The 23,233-nt window shown below is 40.8% G+C and overlaps 1 protein-coding gene and 1 pseudogene across 4 annotated transcripts in view; one reads left to right on the forward strand and one right to left on the reverse strand.

Annotated features, from left to right (window-relative positions):
• The window catches only part of ENTPD7 (ectonucleoside triphosphate diphosphohydrolase 7), a 37,398-nt gene extending 18,494 nt beyond the window's left edge, over positions 1-18,904 (forward strand). For all 4 annotated transcript variants that reach the window (XM_024735045.1, XM_024735046.1, XM_024735043.1 and 1 more), the window contains 8 exons: positions 1,102-1,205; positions 3,091-3,147; positions 5,546-5,679; positions 9,641-9,807; positions 11,919-12,243; positions 14,692-14,777; positions 16,338-16,499; positions 18,009-18,904. In XM_024735045.1, coding sequence (XP_024590813.1) covers positions 1,102-1,205; positions 3,091-3,147; positions 5,546-5,679; positions 9,641-9,807; positions 11,919-12,243; positions 14,692-14,777; positions 16,338-16,499; positions 18,009-18,240 — 1,267 coding nt within the window. In that variant the 3' untranslated portion in view covers positions 18,241-18,904. The remainder of the gene's footprint in view (positions 1-1,101; positions 1,206-3,090; positions 3,148-5,545; positions 5,680-9,640; positions 9,808-11,918; positions 12,244-14,691; positions 14,778-16,337; positions 16,500-18,008) is intronic.
• On the reverse strand, positions 10,832-11,403 carry LOC112392926 (receptor-binding cancer antigen expressed on SiSo cells pseudogene; annotated as a pseudogene).
• Positions 18,905-23,233: the final 4,329 nt, after the last annotated feature.

Genomic DNA, 23,233 nt, shown 5'->3' on the forward strand with positions numbered 1-23,233 from the left:
AGCATTGTCTCTAGATTTATATGATTAGTTCTAGCTTTGTTTCTTTGCTTGTTTTTATCTGATAATACTAATAACATAAAACTTTAGAGGACAAAACAGCGCTGTAGATACTAAGCTTCAAGCGTCATCCCCAAATTATGACCTTTGGATTTTGATCCTGGTCTGGGTTTTCCAAATGATAAAGATTTTTATAAAGAAAAAAAAATCAACCTTGAAATATGGAAAAGGAGGTTTAAAAGTTCATTGTTAATGTAAAAGATCATGTAAAACTTTGTGGGCCAAACAGTGCTTCTTATGTGGTGATGTGAGACACTTTTTCTGTATTGTGTGAGATCTAAGGATGAGATTGTGTTCCTCAATTTAACAGCTTCCTTTCATAGTGGTTAGGAATAACGTAATTACATCTGTTTTATAGATTATGAAACTGTGTTTCAGTTTCCTGTAGCTTATCCATACTTAGCCTGTGAGAGGCATAGAACCATAGTCTCATCTTTTAATACTATTTGAATTGTAACATTGTATAAAGGATAAGTATTACTGTTACCATATTGCCTTTTAAGAAGGAGGCTATACTTTTTTTTAAAATAGATCTTTATTGGAGTATAATTGCTTCACAATACTGTGTTAGTTTCTGTTATACAACAAAGTGAATCAGCCATATGCATACATATATCCCCATATCTCCTCCCTCTTGCATCTGCCTCCCACCCTCCCTATCCCACCCCTCTCAGTCATCGCAAAGCACTGAGCTGATCTCCCTGTGCTATGCTGCTGCTTCCCACTAGCTAACTATTTTACATTCGGTAGTGTATATATGTCGATGCTACTCTCACTTTGCCCCAGCTTCCCCCCACCCTGCCCGCCCCGTGTCCACAAGTCCATTCGCTATGTCTATGTCTTTATTCCTGCCCTGAGGAGGCTATACTTTTGAGTAATTTTAAACCTTTGAAATCTCGAAGGGGGTACCAAACAGAAGAAGGGATCAAGTGTCTTGGGTAGGTGAACAGTGAGGTCTAAGAAGGCTAAGTAGAAGGTCAAGTTGAGGTTGTTTGTGAGAAGAGAGTTTAACCATTAACTCAGGTTTTTTGTTCTTTATTGCAGGAAGCAGTTGGCTATCTTGGCTGATCTAGTGAAAGATTTACCTCTGGAGTTTGACTTCCTCTTTTCTCAGTCTCAGGCAGAAGTGATCTCTGGGAAGCAGGAAGGTATTGGGCCTTGAGGAGTAAAAGCTTGCACTTGGGGTTTGTAGTTTTGGGGTGGAGTTGAATGCATGTTCTCATGTAGCCCAAATGTGGCCTGTATGATGAATTATGTTTCAATTTCTTGAAAAACAGAAAATCTTTTGTCTTCTAGTTGCAGTTCACATAAAGGAAAAGGTTCACCTTTTTCAATCTCAGTATTGCCTTTTTCAGTCCTAAAATTCCTGTTTGGTTTTACTCCATTTCTTTGCTGAGACTTTCTATCTTTCCATTCATTGGAAGACTGCTCTTATTTCTTGGCTGTATAGCTGCTTTATTTGATAATTCCAACACCTGTGTCATCTCAGGGTTGGCATCTTTTCCCTTGAGATTGGAAAGGTTGAGATTTTCCTAGTTCTTTGTATGACAAGTCATTTTTTTTTTTTTTCTTTGCGGTACACGGGCCTCTCACTGTTGTGGCCTCTCCCGTTGCGGAGCACAGGCTCCGGACGCGCAGGCTCAGCGGCCATGGCTCACAGGCCCAGCCACTCCGCGGCATGTGGGATCTTCCCGGACCGGGGCATGAACCCGTGTCCCCTGTATCGGCAGGCGGACTCTCAACCACTGCACCACCAGGGAAGCCCTGACAAGTCATTTTATATTGTATCCTGGATATTTTGAATATTACATTGTTAGACCCTGGGTCTTGTTTCAATCATAAAGAGAATGTTAATTTTTGTCTTAGCAGACTGGTTAGGTTCAAGCCTTAAGTTCTGACCTGGCTTCTCTGGGCTGTGATTCTGCTGATTCATTTTTCAAAGCTTTGGCATGGCTATTTGGATTTGTCCCATGTGTGTGCCAGCCAGTGGCCCGTCTGAACCTGGGCACAGCCCCATACAAATGTGTTGACTAGCCAGTATGTCAGTTCTCAAAAGCTTTGATATGTTGTTTAGAGTCAGATCATGCATGTGAGTCCAGGAGTTCCTACACCAGTTTATTCCCCACTCTCCACAGTCTCCCCAATACTTTCTGGTTCCCTGAGGTTCACTTTCATGGTCCTTAGGTCAGAAAGCCAGGGATTTAATTTGCCCACTCTGCCATGCATTTCCCATGACTGCATCTATATCCAAGGCTAAGTGGTAGAGGACGAAGGGAGAAAAAAAAAGCAATAGGGATTTGCCCCAGCTCTTGAGGCTGTAGCTGCTCTGGTCAGAAAGAAGGATTCACATCTCTCACATGCCTGGTTTAGGCATCTACCCAGTCTCTACCTCTGCTGTTGCAAGATGGCCTGGGGTAGGAGAGAACAGAATTTTTAAAAAAGCAAGGAATTTCTTGCCACTCTTTCTGAACCTTTGGAGTCCCCTTTTCTGATCCTTGGACCACAAAGCAAGGTCTTGAAGTTCTTTCTGTCCACATCTGGTGTGTACTTTTGTATTTCAAGCTGATTTTGAGTCCAGGCCAGGTAGTATCTGAGGGGGAAGAATGGGAAACTCACTGTGGTTTTGGTGGTACTTTAAAGTCTGATCTCTGTCCCAGTGTGCCCACTATCATTTACTTTCAGAGTTCTCAGAAAGCTGCTCCAAATATTCTATCCAGAGTTTATACTTGTAGTCAGTAGGGAGACAGGGTGAGTGTGCTTGCCCAGAACTAGAACTCCAAGATTTTTATCTTTTTACATTTATTTTTATACATTAATTCCTATTCATTGTAAGAAATTTAGAAAATGCAAATAATTTTAAAAGGGAAAAACATCACAAGATAAAAGATTTTAAATTCATACACTGAGAGTGTGGAATAAAATACTGTTATCACTTTTTTTCCAAGAAAAGGAGGAAAAGAGCAGCCCTGGGAGAGGTATATACATGCTATAGCAGTAGAGAATTAAGCAAGGGCTTCTATATTTCTTACTTAGGGGTTTATGCATGGATTGGAATCAACTTTGTTTTGGGAAGATTCGACCATGAGGATGGTGAGTAGTATTGTCTTCTTATGACAGTTCTAAGGGCTGAAGGTTTATGTCATAACCTATCAGTAGCATGTAAGTGCTAATTTTGAGTTTTCTTTCTTTTTTTTTCTTTCTTTTTTCAAAACTTAAGATGCTTCATTTCCCAGTCGTAATTTGCTTTCTTTTATTTCTTTTTAACTTTTTAATATGGAAAGTTTCAGGCGTTCACAAAAGTAGAGTAATTAATAAAATGAACCTCCATGAACCCATTACCTAGTTTCAACAGTTATTAACAATTTGCCATTGTTTTGTTCCCACACTCCTTCCATACAACACAGGTTTTTTTCCCTACTGGATTTTTTAAAAAATATCTTTATTGGAGTATAATTGCTTTACAATGTTGTGTTATTTTCTGCTGTAACCCTACTGGATTTTTAAAAGCAAACACCACACATAATCACCTTGTCTTCATGTACTTCAGTAATACCTCTAATAGATAAGGAGTTTCAAAACAAACCAACAAAAATATCCACAGTTCCATTTTTATTTGATTTTTTTCTTTTTTTTTTTTAAATTGTTTTGCTGCACCATGCCATGCAGCTTGTGGGATCTTAGTTCCCCAACCAGGGATTGAACCTGGGCCCTCAGCAGTGAAAGCGTGGAGTCTTAACCACTGGACAGACAGGGAATTCCCCCTCAGTTCCATTTTTAAACTTAACAAACTTAACAATTCCTAATATCATGTATTGATAACAACCATCTCATGCCTAGGTAGAGAGTTCCCCAATTATATCAAGAATATTTATTTGTAGTTGTCTTGTTCAGATCAGAATCTGAACATAGATCACAGATTACATTTGATTGATAGGTCTCTTTTAATCTGTAACAGTTAACCTTCCCCCCAAACTCTTTTTTCCAAATCATTCAACAAACAACAACAACAACAAAAACCCAACAACCAAAAAGCCGCCAAAACTGGGTCACTTGATGGAATGAATTTGCCACATTCTGGCTTTGGTTGACTGAATCTTTGTGGGATCTTTAACATGTTTTTCCTCCCCTCCCCCGCTTTTGTTCTGTAAACTGGAGGTTAGGTATAGAAGCTTGATTAGACTCAGATTCAGTTCTTTTGGCAAGAATAAATCGTAGGTGGTGCTGTTCCCTGCTGTATCACATCAGGAGTTTTGCAATATCTGGTTGTCTTACTTTTAGTCATGTTAAGACTGAACAGGTGTTCAGGATTCAGGTATTGTCAGTCTGATCTGATCTGTTATAAAAATTTTCTATCCACTTTTCACCTAATGGTTATAGCAGCCAATTGTGATCATTACTTATATTTGTTTTCTCATTAGAGGTTGCAGAATGGTGATTTTTCTAATTCTGTCATTCTTTCTGCATTTAACAGTTAGGATTTTTATATAATGAAATTTTCTTCATTAGCCATTTGGTTATCCTGAAATATAGTTCCTGCGGGAAAAACAGAATGAACCCTTGATTCTTTGCTTTTATTTATCAAGTTTTTGAATAATGAGCTGGTGTCCTAGCAACTTCCGAAGGTAACCAGTGAATTTTTTTTTTCAGTATCCTTATGAACTTGCGGATTTTAATTTATCTGATGCATTGCAGTCCATCACATCATTATTCTTTTTGGTGCTCAAATTTTACCATCATTGGCCGGTAGGAGCACATTTAAGTTGGCTCTTGTACCCTTTTAACATGATCCCGGTAGTCTTTTCTGTTTCCCTGGCATATTGGCATACGATGGTATTCTATGCTCATCTTGTATTTTTTCTACTCTTAGACCCTAGCATCAGCCATTTTTTTTTAAGGAGCCCTTGTTTCTTTTAGTGGAAAATGATGTTTAGAGATTGTGGTCTAGACAACAGCGGTGCTCATTGCTCCTGGATTATCATCGCTTCTAGGCCTTTTCAGTGGACAGAGCTAGGAAATTGTATTTTTTTTAAAAGAAAAATAAATCATGATCTCATAGTGATAGTTCTGCTTCATATTTAAGATTATAAGATTATTGTTTAATTTCTTTGATTTTATATTAAAATCAAATCCTTTTTCTCTTATGCTGAATATTTGTTCCTAAAGCTATTTACATAAACATTTATTTAACTTTATTTCATAATATATGTTTAATTGTTTAAAAATAATAATGTATTACCAATAAAACTACTGGAATGCAGTTTATTCGTTTCTTTTGTCATTAAGATATATTCTACAAGAGATACATAGTCAAAATACCATGTTTTAAGTCACTTAAAGTAATTTTTTGTATAATATATAGTTGGTACAGTTAGATTAATTTATCTCAGTTTGCTTTCAATTTTTTAAGGGATTTCTGGGGTTTTTTTCCCTTTAAACTTAATTTTGGCTTTTAATTACTAGACCCCTTCTGTTCTCTTATTTATTTCAGAATCAGATGCCGAGGCTCCCCAGGAATTGGCAACAGGACGCAGAAGGACAGTAGGGATACTGGATATGGGAGGAGCCTCTCTCCAAATTGCTTATGAAGTTCCTACCTCAACTTCTGTCCTTTCTCCACAACAGGTATTTTACCTGTTGGGGGAATTCAGTGGCTAGGAATGCCAGTCTTTGAGAAGGAAGGGCACTATGTTTGGACTTAGACCAAATGGCCTGGGTCCAAATGTTGGTTCAGACCATTGCTAGCTTGTGTTATCTTGGGTTGGTTACCTCTCTAAGCCTCAGTTTCCTCGTGTGTAAAAAGAGAATAATAATAGTATCTACTTCATAAAGTTGTGAGGATGAAGTAATACCACGTGTATAAAGCACTTAGCAAGCTGCCCAGCACATAATAACGTTTAATACATTTTAGCAATTATAACTATACTACTTATCTGGAAGAGTTGCCTGAGGATTAAGCATGATAATATAAATCCTGGAGTACAGTATTTATTACATACGTGTTAATTAAACGTTATTCCCTTTCCTTTACTGATGATTCCATCCTTGTGCTTCTGTTATTCCTTACCTGACTAGAATGTAAAAATGTATTTTGAGGGAGAAGTTTCATCATACAGAGGAAAAAGAAATAAAACATTTTTTAGCACCTAGTATGTGCAAGAAATAAGACATGTTACACTGCCCCCAAAAGCTTATAATCTATCAGTGGAGACAGCCTGTGATAACAGGCAGACCATGACAGTGTTGTAATTTGATCTAAACCAGGGTTTCTCATCATTGGCACTATTGGCATTTGGGGCTGAATAAGTCTTTGTTGTGGAGGGCTGTTCTGTGCATTATATGACGTTTAGCAGCATCCCTGGCCTCTATCAGGTGCAGCAACGCCCGTACTTCCCCCAAACTCCCAGTTTTGACAATTAAAAGTGTCTTCAGACATTGCCAGATGCCCCTGGGGGTGCAAAATCACCTCTGGTTGAGAACCTTGGGTCTAAACAGAGAGCCACAGCAATGTGGGAACTGGCAGGGTCAACCCCATTTGCAAAGGCTTGAATAGGACCTTCCATGCTGCCTTCAAGGAAAGTAAGGTATTTACCTGGGCCTTGGATGATAGCAGGCTTTTGCATAGTGGAGGTTGAGGGAAGGCCATCTGCATGGAGGTGACAGTATGCACAAAGGCACAGAAAACAGCAAAGAGCCCAGAATGTCCAGGTAATGATGAATAGCCTGTTGCAGTATGGGATTTTCAAGTGTGGTAATAGGGAAGGCTGGGAAGATAAGATGAAGTTAGATCATAAGGAGTCTTGGGTGCCATGCTAGGGGATTTGGCTTTTTTATCTGTAGACAGTGGGGAACCAGCAAAGGTTTTTGAGTAGGGCAGTCATATGGGCCTAAGTTTCATCATCTGTGAAATAATTAAACTCTGAGGGTCCCCAGCTCTGAATTTTGTGACTATATGTTAATTGTGTGACTGAGTTCCAATCTATTTTTTTTTTCTTTTCTTTTTTTTTTTTTTAAAGTGAAAGCTTTGCTTATCTGCGGGTGCCTGACTTACATCCTCCCCTATGTGACAGAGGATGTCACAAGCCTGCATCTGACATTAATTAATTAATTTATTTTTGCTGTGTTGGGTCTTTGTTTCTGTGCAAGGGCTTTCTCTAGTTGTGGCAAGCGGGGGCCACTCTTCATCGCGGTGCGCGGGCCTCTCACTATCGCGGCCTCTCGTGTTGCGGAGCACAGGCTCCAGACGCGCAGGCTCAGTAGTTGTGGCTCACGGGCCTAGGTGCTCCGCGGCATGTGGGATCCTCCCAGACCAGGGCTCGAACCTGTGTCCCCTGCATTAGCAGGCAGATTCTCAACCACTGCACCACCAGGGAAGCCCCCCAATCTATTTTTTAAGAAAATAATTTTGGTGTCAGGAGAAAAAACTGTAGGTTGGGGAACCTTGGGTGAGAAGTGCTAAAGAGCTAAACTAGACAGTGTAAGTGGAAATGGAAGGGAGGGGACAGATTTCAAGGGATATTTTGGAGTAAAAAAACAGTGTAACGTGGTGATGTGGGTAGGGCAGGAAGGGATGGCCAGATGCTAAGGGTCCAGCTTAGGTAACTGGAAGGGTGAAGAACCTAGTCACTGAGAGAGAGAGACCACAGGGGAAAGGGCAGGGTTGATGCTAAGCACACAGGTATGGTTTGGGTGAGAGTATCTTTCTGGTCTCTAGCTCTGAAGTCCTATCACAAAGCAGTTCAATTTTGGGTATGTTGAAAATGTGGGTTTGGCATTCAGAAGAGATTGTCTGTGGTGGGGTTGCAGATTTGGGGAACTAGGTTATGAGACTGTTTAGTCTATATTTGTTAGTATGTATTCAACAGGTAAAATGAAGGCATGGTTCTGATACTAAGGAATAAGTGACAGGTGGCATTGAGCCTTAAAGTCTTAAACAAATGGCTTTTTGTGTGTGTGCAGACTTAGAAAGCAACACTGGTATAGAAAGTATATTTGCAAGCAACAAATTAGATGTGTACATAGCAATATAATGGATCTTTGTGCTTAGTAAAGAAAGGAAAGAAACAAAGAGACATAACACAATAGTACTTTAAACATTTTAAATAATCCTAAATATCTAATTTTTTGTACCGTTCACAAAGTTGTGCAATCACCACTGTCAAATTCCAGAACATTTCATCACCTCAAAAAGAAGCCCCGGGCTTCCCTGGGGGCGCAGTGGTTGAGAGTCCGCCTGCCGATGCAGGGGACACGGGTTCGTGCCCCGGTCCGGGAAGATCCCACATGCCGCGGAGCAGCTGGGCCCGTGAGCCATGGCCGCTGAGCCTGTGCATCTGGAGCCTGTGCTCCGCAATGGGAGAGGCCATAACAGTTACTCACCATTCCCCTCTCCCCAGCCCCGACAACCATTAATCTTTCTGTCCCTATGGATTTGCCTATGGAACCATAAAATCTGTGGCCTTTTATGTCAGGCTTCTTTCATTTAGCAAAAGTTTTCAAGGCTTATCCATGTTGTAGCAGATATCAGTACTTTATTCCCTTTTTGGCTGAATAACATTCCATTGTGTGACCATGACACATTTTGTTTATCATTCATCAGCTGATGGACATTTAGGTTGTTTCCAGTTTTTGGCTGTTATGGATAGCGCTGCTATGAGCACTCATGTAACATTTTTGTGTAGACATGTTTTCAGCTTTCTTGAGTATATACCTAGGAGTGGAAATGCTGGGCACGGTAGCATTTTCAGAAATTTAAAATAAATACATTCAAAACAATCCCATTTTGCAACAATACATGCAAACACTACATATTAAGCACATTAGAATGATTGCCTGTGGCAAGAGCCAGAATGGCAGTGAGTATGAGGATAAAAGGAAGTAAATAAATAAAATAAAAGTGGGGCTTTGCCATGATAGTGTGCCATGAACTGAGGAATATGACTAATTCAACCTCTGTACCTGAAGTCAAAAAAAAAAACAAACAGAGGTACAATAAAATTGAACTTTTCTAATCCTCAAATCTGTCACAGGGAATATTAAGGCATCTTAAATAGTTTTAGAAAAAGCCATAGAATAGATCTCATGATGATCTCTCAAATTCCTTAAATTTATTTGTCAAAGGATTTTTTTTTTCTTTTTGGCTGAAGTAGAAAAGGATAGCAAAGGGAGACACACCAGGCTTCTGCCTCAAAAAACTAGGGAGACACACCAAGCTTCTGCCTCAAAAAACTATGTGTCTCCGGATTTTTTTTTTTTTTTTTGATTATAAAAATAGTACATTCCCATTTTGGAGAATTGGAAAATCAGAAAAGTACATGCCAGATAATGACATCATCTGTAATGATTCTACCTTCTGTCTAACTACAGAAAGTATTTTAGTCTCTAATTTGTTATTTAGTCTCTGATTTGTTCCTTTTTGTGTAGTCTTGTCATTTTATGTCTTTGTTTAAAATAATGCTGTGAGGTTGAAAGAATGCTACAAGACGTTTTAAAGAGTAGTCGTAGCAGATGAAATCTAGTGTATTAGCAATGTCATACCTTTCTAGAAGTCAACCGAAAGTAAAGTTCCCTTTACATCGTATTACAGGAAGAAGCTGCGAAGATCTTGCTGGCCGAGTTCAACCTGGGCTGTGATGTGCAACACACTGAACATGTGTATAGGGTTTACGTCACAACCTTTCTGGGATTCGGGGGCAACTTTGCCCGGCAGCGCTATGAAGACCTTGTGATGAATGAAACTCTTAACAAAAACAGGTATGTTTGACATGGGATCTGTGATTCTGAAATAGAATGTTGTCAGGCTGCAGATATTAGGAAAAAATGGTTACATCCTACTAGATAGATACGTCCTTGCTTCCTCCTTTCTGACCACCCCTGCCAATGGGGTAGCATCTTTTAGAGACCCTCTATTAGTAGTCCCACTTGATCTGCTTGAGAGTGCCTTCTAATCTTAGTTATTAAGACTCAAAAATGTACAGTGGCTTATTGTGGTGACTTCTTGCTGTGCCCATCTTCAGACATGGTACCACAGGATAAGTGAGATCAATTAAGTCACCAGTTTAAGTTGTGCAGTGCAGTGTAGCTACTGGAAGTTCATTTTATCAATACATGGAAGTGCGCAGGACATGTTTTCTGAATTACAGTGGAGTTGCATCTTACGTGGGACTTAAGGTTCCATAATGTGCATAAAAGATTAAAAGTATCTTAATCAAAATTAGCCTTTAAAATAGTAGTTAAAACTAGCCTTTAAAATATTCTCTTTAAGTCCAGAATAGACATTTTTTCCTCTAGCACTGGACAGACCACTGATTCTTCACTGTGTACCAGATGAAGTATTTAGACCATAATGTACAAATAGTTGTGGGTTTTTTAGCACTGAAAATTATTTTTATCATTATGCGCATTAAAGGAAAGCATAATAGAGAGCAGAGTTCTTTTCCACCATAAAACTATTTACCCCCATTTGTTTAGCTGGAAACAGTGGCTTGAAGAGCTACTGGTTTATCCCGTTTGTAATAATTTCTCTACAGTAGTCAATTGCCTTCTATTGGGAGCATGTTAAAGAAAATATTGTCTCATAAGTGTTTTTTGTTTTTCTGAGTCTAAACTCCTAAGAGTAGAATCCTGTTATCTGGATGATTGATGAAGGCATTAAAACCAAGCAGTGTGTTTGTATTCTGAAAGTACTCTTAAATCCATACAAATGTTGCTTGGGTTATGGAGTTCAGATCACTCCTGCTGACACTACGGCATCTGAAGAACAATTACTATGAAAGTTTCACGCCAACTTTAGCCACTGTGCTTCCTCTTCCATTTCCTTCCTTTGTTGTTTTGCTGCTCTTTTATCTCTGTATCATGTTTTTTGCTGCCTCGGAAGAGGCTGCATCTTCTTCTCATGCATTGGTATTTCTTTTTACCATGTATCTAAGTTACCTAGTTCAGAAGATTGATTACTCATCTTGTGTATCTGCTAATCTGTAGAGAAACCTGTGCTTCCTGGGGTGTTAAAACTTAATGTTTCTCTCTTTTTAATAATTTTCTGAGTTTTCCTTATAGGTGGTGTCACATCTTTAAAGTAGGTTCCACTTGTTCCAAAGCATTTTGTTGTGTTGCCACATTACCATTCCCTCCTTCAGTCTCTACACTTGTGGGTGCATCTTCATCCCAGGAAGTCCACTCTTCAACATTTGTCTTAGGAACTGATGAGTAATTAACTGTAGTTGGCCAAGTTATTTGGTCTCTACTTAATTTCCATCTTTGGCCAGATCTGCATATTAATCTCTTTAGGAATGAGAATACTGTTGCTAGACAAGTACAGACTTTAGTTAACCAGAGCGGTGTGATGGCCATGGTGGGAATCAAAACCTGCCCCTCCCTTCCCCCTCAGAGCTGGGCATGTACTCGGTCACTTTTGCCACCCATCGCCACTGCACCACTGCCATGGTCCCTGCACCACTGCCATGGTCCCTGCCTCAGGACACTCCTCAGCCCTTCCCACTTCACCTCCTCCCAGTTGTTTTTTTAAACATTAGAATTGCGCTCAGAATGGTGAGATCTTTTCACTTTTAAGAGGCAAATGGGAATGAAGACCAGAGGGAGAACAGCAGATTCACATCTCCAATTTCACTATACATTGGGAAATATACATGTTGACTAAAAGGTTGAACAAAATCACTGCCATATTTCTTTCTTTTTCTAAATTGAATTTGCATAATTTAAATGTTCACGTGACACAACTACGTGGTAACACTCCATCCTTGTTTTTAGGGGTGTCACGTAGAAGAATAACAAGATATCTGGGAAGCATCTTAGAGGAGGCTGAGTACAGTACTGATGTGTTTTGTTTGTTTTTGTCATTGTGACAGGTTGCTGGGCCAGAAGACAGGTCTGAGTCCTGACAATCCATTTCTAGATCCCTGCCTGCCTGTGGGACTCACAGATGTGGTGGAAAGGAACAGCCAGGTCCTTCATGTCCGAGGAAGAGGGGACTGGGTGGCTTGTGGGGCCATGCTGAGCCCCCTGTTGGCTCGCTCCAGCACCAGCCAGGCCTCGCTGAATGGCATCTACCAGTCACCCATTGACTTCAACAACAGCGAGTTCTACGGTTTCTCCGAGTTCTTTTACTGTACAGAGGATGTGTTACGCATCGGTGGCCGCTACCACGGGCCAACGTTTGCCAAGGCTGCTCAGGTAAATTATTAATAATAAAGTGACTCATCCTGGCAGCAGCCATTTATTGTACGCCTGACTTTGTACCAGATGCCGTGCGAAGGGCTTTGCATGCATGATCTCACTGGATTCTTGGCAGGAGCCCTGTGAGCCCTCATTTTACAGATGAGGAGGTGGACTTAGAGAAGTTAAGGAACCTGCTGTGCTATACTGCCTTCTAATTAATTAAGCTTAGGTTTCCACGGGTGTCCTACTACCCAAATTATCACCCAGGTCTAATATTGTCATGGTGGTTAATGGTTTTTCCTCCAACTTTCCAATAGTCTTAATTAATGTTTGTGGCCAAAAGTGTCATCTCCAGGTATTTTTCCCTTCCTGGTTGTTCCCAGGTGTAATGTGCTTTTGGAGATGATGTCACACAGATGGGCAAGTCCACTTTCATTTTCTTACCTTGACTTTTAAGGATGGTATAGGGTCACTTAGAATATTAAAAAGATGTTGCAAAAAGCAATGATAGTGCATTTAAATTGCAGAAGAAGTAAACATGCACTTAGAGCACATTTAGGACTTAAGCATCTTATAGGTTTAAAACAGTAGTTATTTGGACAGGTAAAAGTTTAGCTAGCTTTCTACAGTGTCTGCTTTAATTTGGATTCATCTCTTTTTAATTTTTGTATATCTGCCTCTTTTTTTTGTGGTACGCGGGCCTCTCACTGTTGTGGCCTCTCCCGTTGCGGAGCACGGGCTCCGGACGCGCAGGCTCAGCAGCCATGGCTCACGGGCCCAGCCGCTCCGTGGCACGTGAGATCCTCCTGGACCGGGGCACGAACCTGTGTCCCCTGCATCGGCAGGCGGACTCTCAACCACTGCACCACCAGGGAAGCCCTATCTGTCTCTTTTATCAGAAAAATTTATGGGGAGATCTGTCCTCTCTTATATTTTTTATTCTTTCCCTTCTGCTTTCTTAGAATTCTCTAAGGTTCGCTTGGTATAAGGCTTCCAAAAGGAATAATATCTGCAGTGTTAGTACTATTCTGTTCTCTAAAGGCAGTCCCTAAGAAATAGTGAGGAAAACCTGGTTTGTATTTGCCCTTGCCTCTAGGAATACCCTCATATTCCCTTTCCTTTCCAGCGTCCCCTAAGCATCCATAGCCTGACTCTTTCTCTCATTTTAAAACTTCCTCAAATCCTATTCCCTTGAACATCAAAGGGCTCAGGTTATTACTTGCCCAAACTGCTAGTGGCTTAATATGTTTTCTTTCCTAGGTAAAAGATGATTTCGTTCGCCCTTTGTTTTTTTTAACTTTGACTCAACTGTTATCGTCCCAGTGACACCTTCCTTGGCCATCCTATACAAAATTGCAGCCCTCCTCAATATTACCTATTTCCCTTTCCTGCTTTATTTTTCCCATGAGCACTTACATCATCTAACCCACTCTGTGTATGTATGTGTACATGTATGTATGTACGCATGTATATTTGGTTATTGTCTGTCCCCCACCACTAGAAAGTAAGCTTCATAAGGAACGAAATTTTTGTCTGTTTTATTCACTGCTGGATCCCCCTGGCACCTAGAATAGTACCTGGCATATAGTAGACATGCAGGAAATGTTAGTTCACTGAACAAACCAAAAGGAATGATTCCTTTGGTGAGAATTACAACACAGAGGCAGGCCAGTGATAGATCTTTTTTTTATATATATAAATTTATTTTATTTATTTTATTTTTGGCTGCATTGGGTCTTCATTGCTGCAAGCGGGCTTTCTCTAGTTGCGGTGAGCAGGGGCTACTCTTCGTTGCGGTGCGCGGGCTTCTCATTGCGGTGGCTTCTCTTGTTGCAGAGCACAGGCTCTAGGCGCACAGGCTTCAGTAGTTGTGGCACACGGGCTCAGTAGTTGTGGCTCACGGGCTCTAGAGCGCAGTCTCAGTAGTTGTGGTGCACGGGCTTAGTTGCTCCGCGGCACGTGGGATCTTCCCGGACCAAGGCTTGAACCCGTGTTCCCTGCATTGGCAGGGGGGGGCTTAACCACTGTGCCACCAGGGAAGTCCCAGTGATAGATCTTTGACCATTTTCTGTTCCATCTGTTTGACCTACTCATGTCAGTCCTACATAGGATAGAATGAAGCTCTGTTTGGCTTTTGATGTTGCTACTCCTGGTCCTAACCTTACCCATATCTGAAGCCTAAGAGGCTCAGGAGCCATGTCAGGCAGGCTTCGTAGTGAACGTGGAGGCAATAGGAATAAAAAGGACTATTCCCAGGTAACTCAAGTCACTCAGTGGCCTGAGTTCAGGGACTTGCCTTGCCCAGGACCTGGCACTGTGTTTGGTGAATGAATATGCCATTTCTGTTTTCCTTTGTCAACTAGTATCCCACAAGTAACTTTAGAAATGGAACAGCTATGACTGTGGCGGATTTACAGTTTGCCTCCCATTTCATGTTGCACCATTTCTCTGTGGTTGTTCCAGGATTACTGTGGCATGGCTTGGTCAGTACTCACTCAGAGATTCAAGAATGGCCTCTTTTCATCACATGCAGATGAGCATCGACTCAAGTAAGTAACTTCCTTTTCTCCCTTAGATGTGGCCTTAAAATGTATGAACGGGACTTCCTTGGTGGTGCAGTGGTTAAGAATCCGCCTGCCATTGCAGGGGACGTGGGTTCGAGCCCTGCTCCGGAAAGATCCCACCTGCCACAGAGCAACTAAGCCCGTGCACCGCAACTACTGAGCCTGCGCCCTAGAGCCTGCGCGCCACAGCTACTGAGCCCACACGCTGCAACTACTGAAGCCCATGTACTCTAGGACCCGCACGTCACAACTATTGAGCCCCTGTGCTACAGCTACTGAAGCCTATGTGCCTAGAGCCCGTGCTCCACAACAAGAAAAGCCACCGCAATGAGAAGCCCAAGCACCGTGACAAAGAGTAGACCCCGCTCGCCGCAGCTAGAGAAAGGCTGTGCGCAGCAATGAAAATGCAACACAGCCAAAAAAATAAAATTAAATTAAATTTTTAAAAAAAGTGTATGAACAATGAATGAAAGAGAGCGAGTGATAGTACAGATTGGATTTTATGTTGAAGGAGAGTTTGGTTACTTCAGATTTTGATTTTCTGAAGGGTAGAGGCCAAAATAGTGAGCTTATTTTAGTGAAGCCAAGGGAAACTGGTGGTTACCAAAAAGTGTTCTCTCCAAGTGGTTTTAAATTAAAAGTGGTGGTCTTTTTATTTTTAAATTTTTATTAAAATCAAACATGCAGAAAAGTAGAAAGAACAGTAACAGAAACCCACATGTAACTGTCACCCAGCTTGAACACATATCAGTATTTTGCCAGTTTGGTTCATCAGTCCTCCCATTTTGTAAACAAAAATAGAACAGTTTAATGAACTCCTGAATATCTGTCACCCAGCTTCTCTCCTAATAGCTATCAGCTTCCAGCCCTCTTGTTTCATCTGTTTTCCCACCCCACAATTCAGTCATTTTGAAGCAAATCCAAAACATCATGTTTGTAGATATTTCAGCATTCTCCCTGAAGATAAGGGCTGTTAGAAGAAAAAGAAAGAAAAATAAAAGTAAAATGTACTCACAATAGTGTTGGTACATTGCATAGAGGTGTTCTTCCCTTTTGTGTTAAACGTTAACATAAAAGAGGCTCAGATTTGGCTCCACCTAGAGGTGAGGAAGGTGAAACGGGGAAAGAGAGGTCTTCTTGACATCTAGTGGGAATATGCAGAAAGCATTTGAATTCTTTGTTTTCTTCTTTTTTAAAAACAAATTTATTTTTATTTTTGGCTGCATTGGGTCTTCGTTGCGTGCGGGCTCTCGCTAGTTGCGGCGAGCAGGGGCTACTCTTCGTTGCGGTGCGCAGGCTTCTCATTGCGGTGGCTTCCCTTATTGTGGAGCACAGGCTCTAGGCGTGCGGGCTTCAGTAGTTGTGGCACACAGGCTCAGTAGTTGTGGCGCACAGGCTTAGCTGCTCCGTGGCATGTGGGATCTTCCCGGACCAGGGCTCAAACCCACATCCTCTGCGTTGGCAGGCGAATTCTTAACCACTGCACCACCAGGGAAGTCCCTCTTTTCCTTCTTTAAAAAAAACTAATTATTTTTTGTCACACAGATATCAGTGTTTTAAGTCAGCTTGGATGTACCAAGTTCTTCATGAAGGATTCCACTTTCCCTATGACTACCCAAATCTGCAGACAGCCCAACTGGTCTATGACCGAGAGGTTCAGTGGACACTGGGAGCCATTTTGTATAAAACACGCTTCTTACCACTCAGGTAAAGTGGACTGACCAAGCTGGCATCTTGAGCTCAGAGGATGTTAGTTGGTGCCTCAGAATAGGTTTCTTAAGTAACCTCCCCCTCAAAAAACAAAAAAAACCCACCCAAACTCCCCTTATTACTGCCACGTGAAACTACTATTACTTACCAGGCATGTTGAAACAGAAAGAAGTCTGAGAATTATTGGTCTGGAGTATGTTCTTCTTTGCAATTTCAGGAATTCAGTGGGTTTTTTTTTGGCCGTGCCACGTGGCTTGTGAGATCTTAGTTCCCTGACCAGGGATTGAACCCATGGCCTCGGCAGTGAAGCCACCAAGTCCTAACCACTGGACTGCCAGGGAGTTCCCAGGAATTCAGTTTTGTTTATCTACAACAAATCAATCTTTAGAATTAAGCTCTTACTAACAACTTCTAAGATACTGACTGATGAACTAAAGTTACTCTGGAACTATCTCTATCTGACTAGAGGACTGGGATATGTTGTTCCTATACAGCAATCTTTCCAAATGGGTAGAGTCACTCTAGAGATCATGTCATTGACTTGGAAGGCTTTTTGGTGGGCCAGAATTAGAACAAAGGACCTGAGATGCTTTTAGGGGATGTCTTGCTCTTATGTACCATAAGATATTTGGGATAATTTGTAGGTGCTCTCTCCTCTGGACTATTTTAAATAAACTAAGATGAACCCTTAATCTTTGGTGCCTGTTTCTTTAAACTCAGTATAGAAGCCAGGCGAGTGAGAGAAGTGGGGAACTGGAGAGTATGTGCCCCGAACAAAAGGCTGATTACGTCATGCAGAAGTGCTGTCCCAGCATCTGCCAGCTCTCCTTTGTCGAGAAGCCAGAAATCCATATTTTATATGTGGTCTTTCTGTTTGGAGATTCACATCTTTAAAAAACACTGCAGGTCAAACACAATGAAAATGGATCTGGTATCTGGACCATGAGAGAAGGGCTTCTGTTCTAGACAGATCACTGCACTTAGGTTTACATGTCTATTTTTTCTTCGGTTTACAATACAGTTGATTAAGTGACAGCTTTCTCTAGATAAATCCTAAATCCTCAGGAAGCACAGCAACTTTTTTTTTTTTTTTTTTTAAGATTTAGATATACTCTGATTTCTTGATTAGATTCAGGGGCCACCCTACTCATTAGCACCATATTTACAAACTGTGTAGGCCAGGGTGGTATGGGGTCACTGTTAAGACTTATTTGACAGATGACCAGTCTTGTCTTACTGTTCATTTCTTTGGCTTCTAATTTTGCCCCCAGATTCTAGAGGGGGTAGGCCTGTGAGGCTCCCTCTAGGCCGGGGAAAGGAAGGTACAGAAGGAATCACACATACCAGCTCTGGGCCTGGGGACATGCTTCAGCTTTGCTTGCTCTGTGGAGCTGGTATTATAGCATGTTTACATGGATGGAGTAAATGGGTAAAACCTTTGGGCCTTTTACATTGGCATAAATATTTCTCTCCTAAACTAACATTTCTTTCCACCTTCTTCCTTAGGGATCTACGGCAGGAAGGTGCCCGACAAGCCCATGGTAGCTGGTTCCGTCTCTCCTTTGTGTACAACCACTATCTTTTCTTCGCCTGTATCCTGGTGGTGCTACTGGCCATCATCCTGTACCTCCTGCGGCTACGCCGAATTCACCACCGACAAAGTCGAGCCTCAACCCCATTGGACTTACTGTGGATCGAGGAGGTGGTGCCCATGATTGGGGTACAGGTTGGGCCATGAGGCTGGACAGGTTCTAGGGGAACTCAAGTATTCAGAATTGCTGCCCATTGAATTCCACCACTTTCTGGTACTGGCCTCAGATGCTGCTTTGCCTGACTTTGTGGATATTTGGCCTTGAAATTTCTACTTCAATACCTACTTTAATTCATTCTCAATATCCATGTCCTCTTCTCTGAGAGAAGCTATAATTTACTCTGTGAAGAACTAAATGAGAGATTGGTGCTAACAAAGGGAACCAACTTTAGTCCAATTGAAGCATGCTTCTACTCCTTTATCTGAGTGATTTGGTGTGCTCCTGGGATCTAGACTTTTCTCCCCTTAAAGCATGAAGTTTGGCATTGGGCACACTGGAAGTCTGGTTGAAACCAAACTTAGAGCATCTGATTCAAAGCCGAAGACATTCTAGCACGTGCAGCAGCCCCTTCTTTCTCTGTAACAGAGATATCACTTATGTGGAGATCCACAGCCTTTAATAGGGATCCAAGATCTTTGCAGTTCAGTGGAACAAATAAGAATTTCCAGGCAACCAAAATAACACAGCTTCTTTGCTTACTCGACAAAGAAGCCATTGTGAGTGTGGTCCAAGATCCCTGACATACTGTTGCTGATGTTAGTTCGTGATTTTAAAAGGTTAGAACCCTTTCTAAATGAATGGTCCATTGACGATTTTTTTTTTTTTTTTTTTTTTGCGGTATGCGGGCCTCTCACTGTTGTGGCCTCTCCCGTTGCGGAGCACAGGCTCCGGACGCGCAGGCTCAGCGGCCATGGCTCACAGACCCAGCCGCTCCACGGCATGTGGGATCCTCCCAGACCGGGGCACGAACCCGCGTCCCCTGCATCAGCAGGCGGACTCCCAACCACAGCGCCACCAGGGAAGCCCCATTGACGATTTTAACAATATGTTATCTGATGCCTGGTAAGACCAGGATAGAAAATTTTTCCATGTCTATGTGCCTCACAGGCTGTTTGGGCATTAATTTTTCTTTTTGAACCTTAAGTGTGCTTGTAGGGTTGGACAGACTGTGATGGGAATTGGAGACCTAGATTTTTCTGGTTTCAGGTCACTGTCCTCTAGGCCTATTTTTTTTTTTTTAACATCTTTACCTCTAGGCCTATTTTTATGAGTCCTTATGTGGGAAGATTTAAAAAAAAAGAGTTCCTTTATTTCACTGCTAAGATCAATATGTATTTTGGGAAGGGATGCATTTGGATTGTTTTTAAAGAAGGAAAGAACAGTATCAGGAGAGTGGACAAAGGCAATAAAATCCAAGCTCTTATTTATTAATGTTTTTCTGAGAAACAGAAGTTCTCTCAGTTTGACTCTTGGAATATTTGAAAAGAAGCAACTCCCAAACTTTGGAATAAACAGATAAATCTGTTAATAATCTACCTGGCAACTTTCAGAATATTTTTTAAGAGATTTCTCAGTCATAAACAGCATTTCCATTAATGGGGAGAGAGGAAAAGCCATAGTAATTACATTTTTATCTCCTGCCCTTCAGGAGCTTTGCTTTTTCTCTGCATTTAGCCTTCAAATTGCACAACGATTTCTTTTTCATCCCCGTGGAACCTTCTTTATACATTAATAACCATTCCTCTATGTAGCCTTAAATGTCCTGCCCAAGAATATGCTCCCAGAGTTAAAACAGTTTTCTTTTTTGTCAACTTTGAGTTCTAGGATTACATGAGTAGGGGAAAGGTCCTTGACTTTAAAGGGAAAAGAAAGTGGAATTCTTAAAAAATAAATTCCATACTGGGAGCAGAAAGGAATTAAGTGCTTCATAAAACCAAGAAAAATAAATCCAAATCCTCCTAGAACTATACTGGGTTGAAAATAAGTATACTGACTCTTGGTTGGTAGGTGAAAAGATCATGAGTCTTGAATTGTTTTCAAATTAGATGAAAATGGTTCCAGCAAAGAGTCTTACAGGTTCCTTTGGAAGTACTTTTTACTTTTCATTAGGGCTTACGTCACAGCTTCCTTTAATTTTTAAGATTTCTAAATTGCCTTGATTTTCTTTGACTTCTTATCTTTGTACTGTGAGTGACCCCTTGCCTTATGAATGCTGCTTATAAATAATGTCATAATATGTTTTGCTAGCCATTGCCTACTCAGGTAACTCTTTTCCCCTCACCTTGGTTTCCAAATACTATTTTTGGTTTTCTTGTGTGATCTAGTCAAAGATCTCAAAAGCTGCCTAGTTGGCTAACAGTGATCACATCTGTATGCTCAGAATGAAACTGAAGCATGGAGGAGGTGGTGATTAGTCCAATCTAATTAGCTCAAAAGTTATTCTTCATCCTGGCTATGATAATAGCTACCATTTGCAAAGCACTTATTGTGTACCAGACACATCTTTAAGAATTTTATGTATATTATTTACTCATCATGATAACCTTTCAGATTATTGTGTTCTTTTTATAGTTGAGAAACTCAGGATACCTGTTTATCATTTTTTCCATATAAATGTATTTCTTAATTTATTTTAATTAGTCTTTGATTGTTTTTTTGTTTTTGTTTTTTGTTTTTGTGGTACGCGGGCCTCTCACTGTTGTGGCCTCTCCCGTTGCGGAGCACAGGCTCCAGACGCGCAGGCTCAGCGGCCATGGCTCACGGGCCCAGTGGCTCCGCGGCATGTGGGATCTTCCCGGACCAGGGCACGAACCCGTGTCCCCTGCATCGGCAGGCGGACTCTCAACCACTGTGCCACCAGGGAAGCCCTGAATTTTTTTAGTGTTATATCCTTTTATTATTTTAATATTATAGGATCTAGGGTTGTCTACTGCAGTGAGTAAGGCATCTTAGAGTTCCATGTTATAAAAATAAGGACGAATTTTTGTCATACCCCTCAGAAAAACTGAGTATTTGCTCTTGGTTCTGGTTCCTGAGCTTCGTCCATTGCTCCCAATTAAAAATTTTAAATCAAATCTCATTAGCTAGAAACAGAAGCCATTTATCCCTTGCTGAGTGCCAGTTATATATATTACTTTCTCATAATGAAATATTCTTACTTATAGAATCAGACAGTCTATCTTCCCTTTAACCCTGTTTTTGCCCTCAGTTTTAAAAGATTTTTAAAGACTTCTATTTGCATTTCTGCATTTTGAGCGGTTCTCATGTGAAAATAATTATGATTTCATAAAATTCACATTCCACTGGCTCCTTTGAATCTCACCAAGCAGTCTTCCTTATAACAGCAGCAGTGAACCTGAACTGTTTCAGTGCTTTAATTACTGAGATAGGTCACAAATGTCAAAGTCGAGCCAGTGGCTTATAGGAGTGAGGCTTTATTATTATTTATGTTGGCACATCCCATCACTTTTCTCTGAATTCTTATCATGAGAACATAATAAAAATATGTATAATACCCAATTATTTGGCATTACATTCACTTAAGTTGCAGTTAATTCTAAGCCAAATTATACCATCTTTCTCTCTGTACCTTAGCTCCTTGAATTGATTTTCCTTGGTCTAGGAAATTTTAGGCACTTTCCCCCAACCTTGTATTTATTCTTCTAATGTTATCCAAAGTATTCTGCCTCTGCCCTCCTCAGCCTAAGAGCTTTCTTTAACTTCAGAGGCCTTCAGCAGTGATTATTAAAATGTGGTTGAGTCTGCCATACACTTGCTAAGCTAGTCATTTTAGGCATTAACACTTATTATCACCTCGATATTTATATTTTTGAGATACAATAACTTCTCACTGGTATTATCTAGATGCCCCCCTCACCCCTATTCTCATAGTTTTGTGTTCTGCTTTTTGTCAGGGGTGAAAGACAAGTGGGTGGTGTGATTTAGGGCAAAGAACAGCAGGCTTCCAAACAGCAGATTTGGATTTTAGCCCTGGCTTTGTCATTAAGTAGCTCTGGTACCCCAGGCAAGTCACCTGCCCTCTCTGGTTCATTTCTCATCTATAAAACAAGATGGCTGGACAAGATGATCTGAGGCCAGTTCCAAAGGGAGAAAAACTGGCCTAAGGAACTAAAGGCAGAGAAGGTAGAGAAGTGATATAGTAGTTTCAGGAAGAGGATTGTGGCCTTTGGTTTATAAGATCAGGCTGCCCAGAAGAGCCAGTGGTCGTTTCCTACTTTATCCATAGTCCCTGACATTAAGGTTGGTGGGAATGGACTTTCCAAAAGCAATCATCATACATCAGTTTCAGAAAATGAGATTTTTTTTTTATGCTACTGACAATTATTTATTGAAATCAGTGCTTAAGAAACTCTACCTGTGAACACTTTGAAATCCCAGTTCAAATCACATTAAACTATTCCATGATTCATACTTTCAACGAATTCAGATTGGTCTGTCCCAGTTTATCCCAACTGGTGAAGTTTTACAAAATAAACATCTTGAGCTTCCTAGAGTTACATTTTTACTTGTTTGACTTATTTGCTGATTTTTATAATGTGCTTATATGATAAAAAATTCTATGAAAGTGCTAGGACTATTGGTTAGAGATTACTTTTTTTTTTGAATTTTATTTTATTTATTTTTTTATACAGCAGGTTCTTATTACTTATCCATTTTATACATATCAGTGTATACATGTCAATCCCAATCTCCCAATTCATCCCCCCCCCGCAAATTTCCCCCCTTGGTGTCCATACGTTTGTTCTCTGCATCTGTGTCTCAATTTCTGCCCTGCAAACCAGTTCATCTGTACCATTTTTCTAGTTTCCACATATATGCGTTAATATACCATATTTGTTATTCTCTTTCTAACTTACTTCACTATGTATGACAGTCTCTAGATCCATCCACGTCTCTACAAATGACCCAGTTTTGTTCCTTTTTATGGCTGAGTAATATTCCATTGTATATATGTACCACATCTTCTTTATCCATTCATCTGTCGATGCGCATTTAGGTTGCTTCCATATCCTGGCTATTGTAAATAGTGCTGCAATGAACATTGGGGTGCATGTGTCTTTTTGAATTATGGATGTCTCTGGATATATGCCCAGTAGTGGGATTGCTGGGTCATATGGT

This window comes from Neophocaena asiaeorientalis, unplaced genomic scaffold (assembly GCF_003031525.2).
Source record: "Neophocaena asiaeorientalis asiaeorientalis breed wild unplaced genomic scaffold, Neophocaena_asiaeorientalis_V1.1 scaffold240, whole genome shotgun sequence".
NCBI classification, from domain to species: Eukaryota; Metazoa; Chordata; class Mammalia; order Artiodactyla; family Phocoenidae; genus Neophocaena; species Neophocaena asiaeorientalis.